The sequence below is a fragment of the Zootermopsis nevadensis genome, unplaced genomic scaffold (genome assembly GCF_977971745.1).
Source record: "Zootermopsis nevadensis isolate Lab colony 2312 unplaced genomic scaffold, Znev_1.0 Znev_ptg000024l, whole genome shotgun sequence".
NCBI lineage: Eukaryota > Metazoa > Arthropoda > Insecta > Blattodea > Termopsidae > Zootermopsis > Zootermopsis nevadensis.
Genome location: NW_028259156.1, coordinates 11,531,996 through 11,544,353, shown reverse-complemented (window position 1 = coordinate 11,544,353; position 12,358 = coordinate 11,531,996). Strand labels below are relative to the sequence as shown.

At 36.5% G+C, this 12,358-nt stretch overlaps 3 protein-coding genes across 6 annotated transcripts; 1 reads left to right on the top strand and 2 right to left on the bottom strand.

Moving 5' to 3' along the window:
• Positions 1 to 1,319: 1,319 nt before the first annotated feature.
• RpLP1 (Ribosomal protein LP1) lies at positions 1,320 to 2,787 on the bottom strand. Of its 2 annotated transcripts, XM_022068614.2 has the most exons (4): positions 2,565 to 2,786; positions 2,315 to 2,480; positions 1,804 to 1,905; positions 1,320 to 1,414 (listed from the first exon to the last, which is right to left on the bottom strand). In XM_022068614.2, the coding sequence occupies exons 1-4, from the start codon at positions 2,634 to 2,636 to the stop codon at positions 1,401 to 1,403; spliced, it is 354 nt and encodes a 117-aa protein (XP_021924306.1). In that variant the 5' UTR covers positions 2,637 to 2,786; the 3' UTR covers positions 1,320 to 1,400. The 2 variants fall into 2 exon arrangements, with proteins under 2 accessions (XP_021924306.1, XP_087211335.1); XM_087355209.1 differs by lacking the exon at positions 1,320 to 1,414 and having other exon boundaries at positions 1,799 to 1,905; positions 2,565 to 2,787.
• A 490-nt stretch (positions 2,788 to 3,277) lies between these two features.
• On the top strand, positions 3,278 to 6,209 carry Tango11 (transport and golgi organization 11). 3 transcript variants are annotated; one of them, XM_022068612.2, is made up of 5 exons: positions 3,278 to 3,439; positions 3,797 to 4,016; positions 4,740 to 4,834; positions 5,119 to 5,267; positions 5,691 to 6,209. In XM_022068612.2, exons 2-5 carry the CDS (start codon positions 3,797 to 3,799, stop codon positions 5,899 to 5,901), a joined length of 675 nt encoding a protein of 224 aa, XP_021924304.1. In that variant the 5' UTR covers positions 3,278 to 3,439; the 3' UTR covers positions 5,902 to 6,209. The 3 variants fall into 3 exon arrangements, with proteins under 3 accessions (XP_021924304.1, XP_021924303.1, XP_021924302.1); XM_022068611.2 differs by having other exon boundaries at positions 3,279 to 3,525; XM_022068610.2 differs by lacking the exon at positions 3,278 to 3,439 and adding an exon at positions 3,534 to 3,660.
• Positions 6,210 to 7,630: 1,421 nt separating this feature from the next.
• Positions 7,631 to 12,148, bottom strand: bys (Bystin). Its single transcript, XM_022068609.2, has 8 exons — positions 12,097 to 12,148; positions 11,845 to 11,993; positions 10,874 to 11,065; positions 10,449 to 10,590; positions 9,827 to 9,976; positions 9,504 to 9,730; positions 8,682 to 8,890; positions 7,631 to 8,030 (listed from the first exon to the last, which is right to left on the bottom strand). Exons 2-8 carry the CDS (start codon positions 11,977 to 11,979, stop codon positions 7,823 to 7,825), a joined length of 1,263 nt encoding a protein of 420 aa, XP_021924301.1. The 5' UTR covers positions 11,980 to 11,993; positions 12,097 to 12,148; the 3' UTR covers positions 7,631 to 7,822.
• Positions 12,149 to 12,358: the final 210 nt, after the last annotated feature.

Sequence of the window (12,358 nt, the reverse complement as noted above, 5' to 3'; positions counted from 1 at the left end):
TTCACGCGTGGAATTCAAATTCCCCAAACTTTTGGGTAACACCTCATATTAGTCACATTACCTTTTATTCATTTTTACTCATTCATACAGAGTATGTATTGTCACCAAAGGAAATTGACATATGGCAATTTCTGGGGGTTTCAGTGCATATCCTTGTTGTTTCTCGGCACTACAACAGTTGTGGGTTTTCGCCGCCTCCTATTCGGAGGTTTTTTGGATGACCAGCCCACTGACTGCACAATTTCTACTCAATCCTGATTTGACTGTCAGAGCCATCAAGTAGTTAATCAGGAGACTTTTGGGTGAGAAATAGCTGCCGAATTTTGCTTACGAAACATCTCGTAAGATTCTTTAACATGACGTAAGTCTATAACATGGGACCAGTGCATATACTGTCCACAGATCACGAGAAAAACCCTGCTGAGGGAAGTCGTTTCTGGTGTGGTGTGGGGGGAATGTTACTTATCAGCTGGACTAGAGGGCTGCTATTGGTGGAAAGTGTGATATGTCAGAGTTTTACATTACTACACAAGACTGAAAACATCAAACTGTTAAGAGTAGCGTGTAGTGAGTGCACCTCTAATGTGTTCTGCGATAATATTCTAGATTAAATCACTGTGAGGTAATCTTAAAGCTGTACCCATTACAACACATGAAAGCCTGTCGTCTGCTGTTCGTTGAGTGGTTGTGGAACGAATGCTTGTAGGATGGGTCGTCACTCACCGCGAAATCTTGCGCATGCGCGTATATCAAATTCCTAGCAGGGATTTTCTCCTGATCTGTGGACTGTACTTACTCTTCTAAACTTACTAAACTGAACAGTATGAGAACACCACAGAGCTCACTACATCTTAGGCTTAATTTGTGAGCACCAAAGTTTGGGATATGTCCAAATTATGTTACTGTCTTATCAATAAATTGAGTTTAGGCTTACTGAATTTATATCACAATGCCCTTTGGCCTGCAGTCCCTTCAAATAATTCCATTCAACCTGTTCTAGGTACTCCCAGTTACATGCATTTGCATTTAGAAATCCACAAAGTCATGACACATGAATGAAGTTTTGATTGAAATGAAACTGGCTTCCATTAAAACATAACATGTTTTAATTCAGCACTGATGCAGTAGGGTTACTCAATGCAGTCATGTCTGCCAAAGTGGATTTCTTTAGTCATCAAACGGAACATCCTGTCATTTTAGGAAAGCACAACATGATGGGGACGGGAAGAGTTTTACAATTTTTTACGAAGTACAAGCACATTATACTTTGAAGTCAGAATTTTATCCAATCAGACTCTATGATTTAAAAGAGGTGAACATGAAAATCAAATGTTTTATTCTTACCCTTATCAAAGTACAATAGAACTGTACAAAATTAAAGATGTTGTTTGTCTTTGGAATTAGTCAAACAGGCCTGAAAGAGAAAACAGCAAGAAGTTACTAGATATAAATGATATAAACTTGTTACATAATGTGGTTCCATAGAACCCTCATCAGCGCATGTCTTCACTGTATTTATCAGTAGCTAATACATACTATATTAATAATCACTGGGTGCTTGATACTGTGTACCACACAAACTAATCTGGGAAATGAGTATTTGGACCAAAGAAAAGAAAGAGTAACAATATAGAGAAAATTATAAAATGAGGGGATTCATAATTTGCACTCTTTACCAAATGTTAACTCCATGAAGCACAATCCTTCTTGAAAAGCAAACAGAACAATCACCTACTCAAGACATTCACATTGTATGGAACCTGAAGGTCTGTTGCTGTGTTCTATATATATTTGTTTACTAACCAAAGCCCATATCATCATCTGATTCCTCAGACTCTTCCTTCTTCTTTGCTTCTTCCTTCTTCTCAGCTGGTGCAGTCTCTGTAGCTGCTGCAGCTACAGGAGCTAAAACAATCAGAAATTGGGAAATAACTTCTACAGAAAAAACTGAGCATTACATAATCTACACAGGCTAAAGAAATAGCTACTCCTTAGCTAGAACTGGATACAGTGTTAGTTCTGCACAAACCATTTAGTAAACACCTCTTTTGTAACAACCACCAAAGCAAGCAGGAAGCATTGTGGCACAGAACTACAAATAACAGTTGTTGAAATGAAAGGCATTATGTTTACTTACTCTGGAATAATGCCTCCAAAGTAATTTTAATTTTCAACACCAATGAGGCTTCTGGATACAATAACCTTTCAGCAGGATCCTAGTAAACACGAATTACTTTACAGCGTCATAATAAGACACAAAGAAGGCCTTTCTTACTTACACACCTGAAAATGATCCACTTAGAGAACTAATTACCTCCTCCACCTCCTCCACCGGGTGCTGGTCCAGCCCCAACACCAGAACCAACATTCGTAATTAAATCCTTGACACTAATGCCTTCCAGCGCCTTAGCAAAGAGCCCTGGCCAGTAAGGCTCCACATCTACAGATGCAGCCTTAAGAATCGTCTGGATCTTCTCGCCCTATCAGCAAAAACACAAAAACATTGTTCTACACCATAATCCATTCGACACGTTATCACATTACAAAATCGCTTTCAGACTTACTGTAATTGCTACATCATCATCAGCCAAGATGAGAGCCGAATAAACGCAAGCCAATTCTGCCTTAGAAGCCATATTACAAAAAAATTCTACGTATTTTGTATGATGTTAAACAGTACTCGTGCAAGTCCCCGATTCGGGCTTAGCTAAACAGAACAAGCACTTCTCTTACAAACTATCAAACCGGAAATACAAGTAAATGGACAACTAGATATCCTTTCCCTTCTGAAAAGAATAATTTCCCTTATACTCTACTCAGAAGCGTGACGTTGGCAGCACCGAAAACGGAAATCTGAAATAGTGTACCAACTAAACTATGGTATAATACCCAACCTAATAACTATTTCAATGAACCATAAATACATGTCGTTTATAGATGCAGTAAATACAACATTAATGATTGTTAAGGTTATTCACATACTTATTATATTACAAGAACATTAATTATGCACACATATAAAATCTTTTCTGTATTACTGTATTATTGTCTTTCTTAAACAGCATCCGTAGATAAGTTGAAAATATTTTAAAAAGTTTCAAAAATCACGTTTATAAGGATGTTCTCGTTGTGATGCTGTGTAGGTAGTAGCCAATGCTTTGGACTTATTTCGTAGAAACTTATCGTGTTATGTGTATATAACATATATTTTTATATGAGATTATTCTACATCTTAGTTAAAGGTAAAGATCAAGTATGCTAAAGGTTGGCGGCAGCTGGTCGGATTTTATGCGCTACCAACATCACTTTCGTCGTTGCGTATCCGTGTAATTCTATTCTACCAAATCTGGATCATGCCTATGGATTGTAGAGGCATTGTGTTATTAATCTGAATAGAAGTGATGTCGAAAGTTGCACTGCTTAAGGGAAATGTAGACGTGTAAGAATTTATTGTATTCATCTGTTGAAGGAATTTTGCATTTCTTTTGTGTACAGTTGAATGAGAAGTGAATATTTGGCAACAGAGTAAGTTGTAGTTGTTATTTGAAGGTGGAAAGAAGGGCTTCTATGTAACTTTTGTTAAGTGGAATGACCAATAAAGGGATGCTTTTGGACAGATCTGAACCCACGTTCCGTTATCTTAGTTGTTGCATGAATGAGGTATTCTCATTGCAACGTGAAGGATATACTATAGCAATATTTAATTGTTCATTTAATTTGTTCACAGCTAATGTTCTATAAGATTTTGATGGCTAAACTAATTTATATGTCCTGTTTAATATGTTCCTCGTAACAGATGTCGAAAGCAGCCAGCCCCACACGATTTTCTGGAGATTTTGATCACTTCTATGATCCAAATTTTACAGCTGATATAAGCCAGAAAATGAGAGTACCAAAGAGAATTAAAGTTGATGGTGAAAGTAATGATGATCAAAGCAACATTGGGAGTAACTGGAATACAGCATTGGCCAGTGAGAAGTTTGATATGCATGTCCCCGATCGAATACTTGTTGCTGGTAAGATTATTTTGAATTTAATGAAGTGTAATATGAAAGAACTCAACGATGAGAAGCTTGTCATACATAAATTTAATGAATAATAAAGAATGCATTAAAAGAAATGACCTACTGTTGGACCTGGCACCAGTATGTCTAAAGCAGGAATGCAATAAATTTGCAGTCAAAGAACACAAGCATATAGGAAATTGTCATTTAACACTCAATGCACAATTGGTTATTAACTAACCAATTGATAATGGTATGTGTAACCTGTCTCCCATCAATTTTTAGGTGAACTCGTGTGTGAATGTGATTTCAGTTGGATAAAATTTTCTCTACTCTGAATGCATACAAAGAAAGCCCCACTCTTTGTGCTATTTCATAACAGTTTTCTTGGTTTATATACTCTTCAATGTGATGCAGTGACCACTTCTCACAGGTGCAGACTGTGTAGTTTATTACATAAAATATGTGGGAATGAGAAATATGCATCACATTTAAATGAAATGAATTATTAAAAACAAACTAAAAATATACATACTTTAATAATGCTAATATTATCAACCTAAAGTAATATAACCAGCCTCAGAGAAGTAAGTGGAAAGTGTTATCCTCTTTAGATATCCAGTTTCTGAAATACACTTAAGGGTGGGAGGAGAGGTTATCTTAATTGACAATAGATCAAGATAAACTTTTATATAATCAGACATTTCTAAATATGACTGTTATTTATGATGTTAGGTCAAGAACAACATATAGGAACAAAGGCACCCCCGCGAGAGTTAATATTAGAGAATGCTGTAATGCCACCTGATCCTGGTGTAGTTCGAGTTCAGGTAAGTGCTTACCTATTATAAGTGTTAAATATTTTTACTATAATTATTACTATTTCAGAGTTGCACTGGATAAATCATGTTATTAGTGCTAGTACAGTAAGTGAAACCAGACTTTGGTGACAGGGAAGGTTATACAGGCTTATGTGGTCATTGTATAGTAAAGTCCCTATGTACATTCCAGAAGAAACCAAGCCAAGTACTCATATTTTCTTTTTAACAAATAAGGAGCTGTCCATGATATTGTGTTACTTTCAAGTTTACCGTATTACCCTTGGTTATTACAGACTCCACCTCGTGTCATTACACTTGATGAGCATTACTTTCCATCAGCTGATGACTTCCTTAACCATGCAGAACTTCTAGAAGAACATGTAATCACAGCAGTAACTGAACCCAAGTCTCAGTATCATATTGAACAAAGAATGACAGTTAGGTAAGGAAATAGGATGGCTGTATGTTAAAGTTACAGTATTATTCAAATCCAAATTTTGATTCTCCAATTTCATTTACTAAATTCCAGGATTTCTAGTACTTTATATTTCCTGACACACTTAAAGACATGATTAACTGTCTGTAGCAGGTTACCTATACTGAAAAAAAAAACCTGTTTACCTTAAATTTGTTGTAGCTACATTTAGGTTAAGTAAATGTTCAGTGTATATTTAAAAGTACTAGATGTATAAAAACATTTGGATGATGCATTTGTGATATGCAGAAAATAAATCTCAAGATAGAAGTAAAACTAGATTCCCATAATAATTTTGAAAACATATGATTACATCTGATAAACATGCTGAATAGTTCATAGGAAAAGATTAAATTAAAATAATTTAACAGAATGTAATGACTTTCTCAGGGAGTCGACCCCTCCAATTGGCACAGGTGAAGGTTTAACTCCGAGCGAAGAACTTGTTCATTTGCGTCGGCAGATGGCCAAGCTGAATAGGCGAGTCATGGCTGTTGAATTTGACAATTTGCAAAGGCAGCAGCGAGAGAAGATTATTTATGCCATTGGACTTACTTATTTGTTGTTCAAGGCTGTTTTCTGGCTTGCTAGGTCTTCATAGTGAAGTTAATAAACTTAAAAAATATCTTTGCAGAGTTCTGGTCATTGTTGGAAATTACATAGTTTTCTGAGATGTGTCTTTAATTCACACATGGAAAAAATTTGGGCAAAATGTTTATTAAAGGAGATATATTTGTATAAGTTTCAAAACTGGCTGAAGGTAATAATAATGTTGCAATATTTCTGTTTTGGATGTAAAAAGAAACGTATGTTACCTTCAGGACTGCTGTTATATTATTATAATACACTGTACTTGTTCTCAGTAACTGTAAAGGAATTAATAATAAATTGTTGCAGTTTCCTTTGAAAGCGTGGAGTTGTCAGAATAGTACTTGTCTTTTACATGACAGAAACTAATTGTGAATAAACATCCCATGACTTTCAAGTTTTCATGAAATTGCTTTTCTCTAAAGCTGTGTTTGTACACACAATATCAAGATATCTGAGGTTCTCATAGTGATTGTCTTCAAAGTTGTGATGCAATGTAGCAACCAACATTCTGAAGGAACATGTCACGTCCTTCTTCAGGATGCAAGATTACATGGTATCATAGCTTAAAAGATCACAATTTACTCATCAAATCTTGAATATATATAATTATTTTAATTGAAGTCAAGAAGAATGAGATGGGTGGGGCATGAGGTGTGCATCAGGTATTGGTCACGAAGCCTGAAGGGAAGACTGCTGGGGAGACCTAGACATAGATGGGAGGATAATATCAGGTGAGATCTAAGGGAGATAGGAGTTGAAGGAGACTGGATTTTGTTAGCCCAAGACAGGGACCGGTTGAGAGCTTTGGTTAATTTTGTGATGAACCTTTGGGTTCTGTAAGCCATCTAGTTAATACTTGACTTTGAACTTGTACTTAATCTTCATGTAAAATATGTTTCAAAATAAAGCAACTTACTTATTTTTCAGGCCTTCATGAAAATAAAGGACTCATTTCAATTATATATGGCTATGTAGTAGTACTATCTAAACAAGTTTTCTCTTACATACTTTTTAAAACAGTAGTGCCAAATATCTATCTATAGTATATACATATCTAAATAGGATCTCTTGAGCACAGCCTGTTTTACACTGCTCAAATTAAAAACAAATTTAAAATATGCCCCCCCACCCATGTCTTGAATATAACTATCACAACTGTTTGGTTTCACTGGTTTTATATGCCCATAAAAGCAACTTGGCATGTTCACAGGAAGTCCACCATTGGTCCATATACTGAGCCCGATTAATCCAGTCCACAGACATCAACTCTTATTTATGATCAATTTTAATATCTTTCTATCTACACCAAAGTTCTCCAAGTAGTCCCTTTCCACCAGAATGTTATATGTATTTTTCATCTCACCCCATGAATATATTAAAGATTTTGAGAAAAGCATGCACAAGAAGAACAAAAGATGGCATTTGAGAGGGCAAATCAGATACATCCAAATTTATATTATTTTATAATCCAAGATTCTAATATCTACTGGTAGTGAGGCACATAGCATAATAATATTGTGTGTGTTGACTTTCACCCAGAGATGTAACTTTGCTCTGAATGCTTTTATGAAGTTGAGCAAACACAAGTAGATGACTTGATGTATTTGCATAAAAATTAGTGCTTGAGAGAGATTACAGTTTTCTACTCAAATAATGAAGTGATGCTTGTGTTTGTTTTGCTTTTCATTTCATGTGCAGTCAGGTAGATGGGCAGAAATTAGAGAAGGTAAACTAAAGGATTCAGAATCTAATATTTTATTTCAAGTGTGTCATTTGTGACACTCCAAAGACTTCAAATATAAGGTATTTAGTGCATTAGCAATAAAGAATATTCTTACATAGCAGATCCAGTACACTGTCCAGAAGATTGGGCATGCTAATGTAGACGTGAGAGGTCCACTCCCAGCTACCATTCAACTAGCTCGTATTCCTCAGTGAGCCATAGGTTCCACATCTCTGCATTTAGCATGCTGTAGTTCTCTTCTAATTTCTGAAGTAATAGCAGGATGTGACTGATGTTTCATAAGCTCTAACAAGGCTTCTCGTTGTTCTGAGCTAACATCACCTTTGTAATGCTGCACAAATGCCAGTAAACTCTGATGCCAGAGAACAGGCAATTCACGACTATCACGCTGAAACCTGGGGGGAAGAAAGAAAAAACACTACCTTTAAATTACAAGCTTTAAACTGATAGCACCTGCATCAAATATAACACAAAGCATGTAGTAGTTATACAGGACAATGTGATCTGGATTATAATAGTATGTCTCCATGTTTCATTTCCAGAAGTAAAGTAAAGTTTGTCCCGCTATGTGCCGTACAGGCGCTTGGGGTGAGTGGAGGTATAGCTCCTCTCTTTCCTGACCTCGGCACTAGATGGGGGTGAGTGGTCAGCATCACGTGCCGGCCGACTTTACCCCTGGGAAAGGACCCCGGTACCCATTGTAGAGGAGGCTGGGTGGGCCCCAGAGCTGGTCTGGATGCAGAGGCTAGAGGAAAAATCCTCTGCCCCCCATCAGGGACCGAACCCTGGCCGTCCAGTCTGTAGCTAGTCACTATATTGACCGAGCTATCCCGGCTCATTCATTTCCAGAAGTACTCAATGGTTATATGAATAATTTTCAGATGATTTTCATTCGTGTTTATACTGATACACTACAACCAATCTTTTTATGTAAATTTATGAAAATGGTTCATAAAAAAACATACACAGAATACATCTGAATGGAGAACACCTTGCAATAGCTGTTTTTTATTTACTTGCTGTAGAATTTACATGTGTTAACATACCTCAGGAAATGAAATACAGCAGCATCCACAACTCTATATGGCAGAGCATATTTCTTGTCAAAGAAGATGCGTAAGAATATAGAGTTAGCACCTGTGTAGTCCATCTCAGCAATTTTCAATATGGCTGCTGATGAATGAAGTAATGGAATAGAATTCCGAGCGATAACAGAACCAATAATGATAGCTTCCCGTAACGTGCAGGTTCCACTCTGTGAAAACGTGTCTTACATTTTACTATAGCTGCTGACAAACCACAGCACACAGCACTTTCATCTCCTAAATGCAGATACATGAGCAACTGATTAATCTACCTACCAAATAACAAAATTACAGCAAAAACTTCTGAACCAAATGAAGCAGCAATTGGTAATGACTTATGGATGAGCAATATTAATAAACTCAATATGATGACCAAGCAAGTGGAAGTCATACAGACACTTTCTTTATACTGGCATTTCTGAACATGCAATCATCACTGCACCTGAGTGAAGGAAAAGTACTTCCTGTGTTCAACTCCAAGACTGAATAACATTCTGAGGCAAGAAAGGTAAAACTCTACACATTCTAAACCCCTCAGCAATGGTGCTCTACCTGCTTTACCTTGCACCCATTTGACAGGTTCTACAACCAGTCTGGATATGGTGGCAAAGAGAAAAACCTGTACCTTGCCATAAATGAAACCCTAATTTTCCAGCCTGTATCCAGTCACCTTATTAAATGGGCTATCCCAGATCATTTGCCTGTGTCAACATAACGTTGTCTAGTGACTGTTCTCCAATATTCAGGAAAATTATCAAATTCTTACAAAAGAAATGACTTTACCTCACATAATGGTAGCAGAAAACCTTTCATAAATGCTCCAGGTTTGAAGAGAGCTTTCCTTAATGCTTGATACAAGTGGAAGTTGAGTCGTTTGTACTCTGCAATATCGTCTCTTACTCGTGGAAGAAGAACTAAGTTGAAGAATCGTTGAGCCATTCTCTCCTTAAGATTTGATGTGAATATCCGAGTTGCCTGATACATGGCAGCTGCACTCCAGCAAGTTGGATCTGACATGTAATAGTGTATAAGTAATAATAAATTTCTACATTACTTCAGAGACTAATTATTCTTTCATATTTCACTAAAATGGAAATATTCCATACCTGTTACATAGAGAATTTGTTCCCAGTTACGAAGGTTTGGAATAATTTTGAAGGCTTTTGGAAGCTTGCCGCTTCGGTATTTGGACAGAACATCCCGAACTCCCTCATACATCTGTTTAACCCTTGGATCTAAATCTTGAATCTGCAGACCTTAAATGAAAAATAAAGAATGCAATAGTCTGCATTATTTAACAAATACTTAAACTTCAGCGACTCCATTCTGCAACACAGGTTTAAACAAAGAAATTATATAGATTTGTAGGTTTTTTAATAATATTCTTTCAACTGCAAATGTTATAGAGGTATGAATAAGTGGGGGAAATAATAATGAATGGTGAGTGCAGGAATTTTAAAGACAGTAGATGTAATGTATCTGAAGGTACTGTCTGTGTCTGAAGTGTATTTGTGAAGGTATCTTAGAATTCACCTGGATGGGTCAAGAAAAACAAAATCTCAGTCTAGATATCATTAACTCAGTCAAAATTCAACCCTTCTGAATATGTATTACCAGTTTGCCAACTTCATACTGACACTATGGACTTATGATGCTAACACAGCTATATTCATCTGAATGGACCAACAAATATTCTGTAGTAGAAACAGAATATGAAGAAATACTCACTTCCAGCATCTGAGAATTGAGTCTGCAGTTCTGTCTGTTTTTCAGTGATCTTTTCAAGGATAATATCAGCAAGGGTTCGCCGTGGAGCTGGGTTATGATTCATAAACATCTCCAATGCCCTCTCATCATCCTCATGCACTTCCTGTAACAAAAGCTGCAGTAAATCATTGTGAATTATACACTTTGTAACAACCAGTTTAATATCACCATGAGTCAAAGCTCCACTACACATATAGGTTGTGTAACTCTATGACTGTCTGTACCATTCCTTCCCAAAACTGTGTTGTCTTCAAAACTGCAATACATTTTAAAATACATGTCCTGATCTTCAATTGTCATGTGACTAAGAGAGGTTATGAAAAAGTAGAAACATCCAAGTAAACAATAAAAGCAGTTTCATCACAGAGTGTATATTCAGTTCTTACAATGTTTTCATAGCAGCCTCCATCCATGTCATCTTGAAGTTCTGCATCATCACCAGAATCATCAGATGCATCTCCAAGCTTAGTAACTTTTATTTTTGATGTGCAGGGTGAGACTCCAGTATTATCCTCAATCTCCTGTTGTTGTCGGCGAGCTTCATGCAGGATCCGCTTAGACAAATGAGCATCCACAAACTGAAACACACAAACACAAATATAACTCTATAAGCCACAGAACCACAATTAGTGCAGGTGTATGTAACACTACATGCATTTTAGCTACTCATACTGATGATGGGTTAGGTTATCAGTCAGTAACACGTCTTAACACTATTTGCACTAAGTAGGACTTCAGGTCTGTTGTGACAATAGCAATCTCAAGGACAAACATTTGTTGTAGCATGCCTACATTCCCCTCTTGAGTGAAAATGCCAATGACATTTTGTTAAATGACACGGTTAATACATGGCTCTACGATAGGAACAATATTTAAATGAAGATGTCTGTCTTCTGGGATGCTGCACCATGTGTCAAGGTCCCTGAAAATGGTGGCAGTAATCTCCTCTGAAATGGCAGTCATTTTCTACTAAGTTACAATGTGAAACACCCATGCTCTCTGCTGTCAGAACCTCAAGTCTGAATGGCCAAGCGAGGTGACCTTTCAGACGAATACTTTCACAACACAATGTAATTATTTATTCAAACTTTTTCCACCCATGCAAGACACCTTCATGACCAACAGGTTAAAAACCAGCAATCTAGGAGAGGTATGCAGTTTGCAAAATGATCACGTCGTTTCTGTGGAAGACAAAGATTCGAATACGAAGTGAGGGCATCTGACGTAAGAATGTTTTCTTGAACTATTTATCACATGTTAGGAAATCAACTGGACACCTCGAAATTAAGTACGGTTAATTTAATTTAGGACAAAATTCATTAACCTTCACACTATACCATAAACAAGTTATAATTACCTCTTCGTCCTCGTCTTTCCGCGCCCTAAGTTTAACGCGACTAGAAGCTTTGGCGAACTGATCATCTTCAATCTGCTTATCCAATGGCACTTTCGGTCCACGTCTGTTTACTTTTAATTTTCTTGCCTTCCCCATATTCACTGTGTATTCTAAACAGCAGAATACAGTATTAAACCTCAGAATTCATAGAAATGTTACATTATAATGTATTTACGACTAAAACACTCTCTAAAATAAATGCATGTAACCGACACAACATTTTTAGCACCCATGTGCATAAGTCACCAACTTGCCTGCAATGAGGCCAACTATAAAAATCAAATGTCGCTTAATTTATTAAAACATAATTTCCCCGTTGTGTACGAACATTATTATTATTATTATTACAACAAGCATAGTTTAAGATATCTTATTATAAACAAGGGAAGGAAAGAACTTATTGTATAGAAATTAATTAATTACATAATAATAATAATATTTTGAGGTAATCCTATTAGAAACATGGGAATCAAAT

What these genes read in the sequence shown, in the direction of transcription:
- RpLP1 (XM_022068614.2), bottom strand. Translation starts at nt 2,636, where the DNA reads ATGGCTTCTAAGGCAGAATTGGCTTGCGTTTATTCGGCTCTCATCTTG. An exon ending in ATGATGATGTAGCAATTACA is followed by an intron (nt 2,481 to 2,564) that starts GTAAGTCTGAAA and finishes TTTTGCTGATAG; the next exon opens with GGCGAGAAGATCCAGACGAT. An exon ending in CGGTGGAGGAGGTGGAGGAG is followed by an intron (nt 1,906 to 2,314) that starts GTAATTAGTTCT and finishes TGATTGTTTTAG; the next exon opens with CTCCTGTAGCTGCAGCAGCT.
- Tango11 (XM_022068610.2), top strand. Translation starts at nt 3,589, where the DNA reads ATGACCAATAAAGGGATGCTTTTGGACAGATCTGAACCCACGTTCCGT. An exon ending in TTAGTTGTTGCATGAATGAG is followed by an intron (nt 3,661 to 3,796) that starts GTATTCTCATTG and finishes TCCTCGTAACAG; the next exon opens with ATGTCGAAAGCAGCCAGCCC. An exon ending in CGATCGAATACTTGTTGCTG is followed by an intron (nt 4,017 to 4,739) that starts GTAAGATTATTT and finishes TTATGATGTTAG; the next exon opens with GTCAAGAACAACATATAGGA.
- bys (XM_022068609.2), bottom strand. Translation starts at nt 11,979, where the DNA reads ATGGGGAAGGCAAGAAAATTAAAAGTAAACAGACGTGGACCGAAAGTG. An exon ending in TCAATTCTCAGATGCTGGAA is followed by an intron (nt 9,977 to 10,448) that starts GTGAGTATTTCT and finishes TTTTCATTTAAG; the next exon opens with GTCTGCAGATTCAAGATTTA. An exon ending in TTCTGCTACCATTATGTGAG is followed by an intron (nt 8,891 to 9,503) that starts GTAAAGTCATTT and finishes ACGTTTTCACAG; the next exon opens with AGTGGAACCTGCACGTTACG.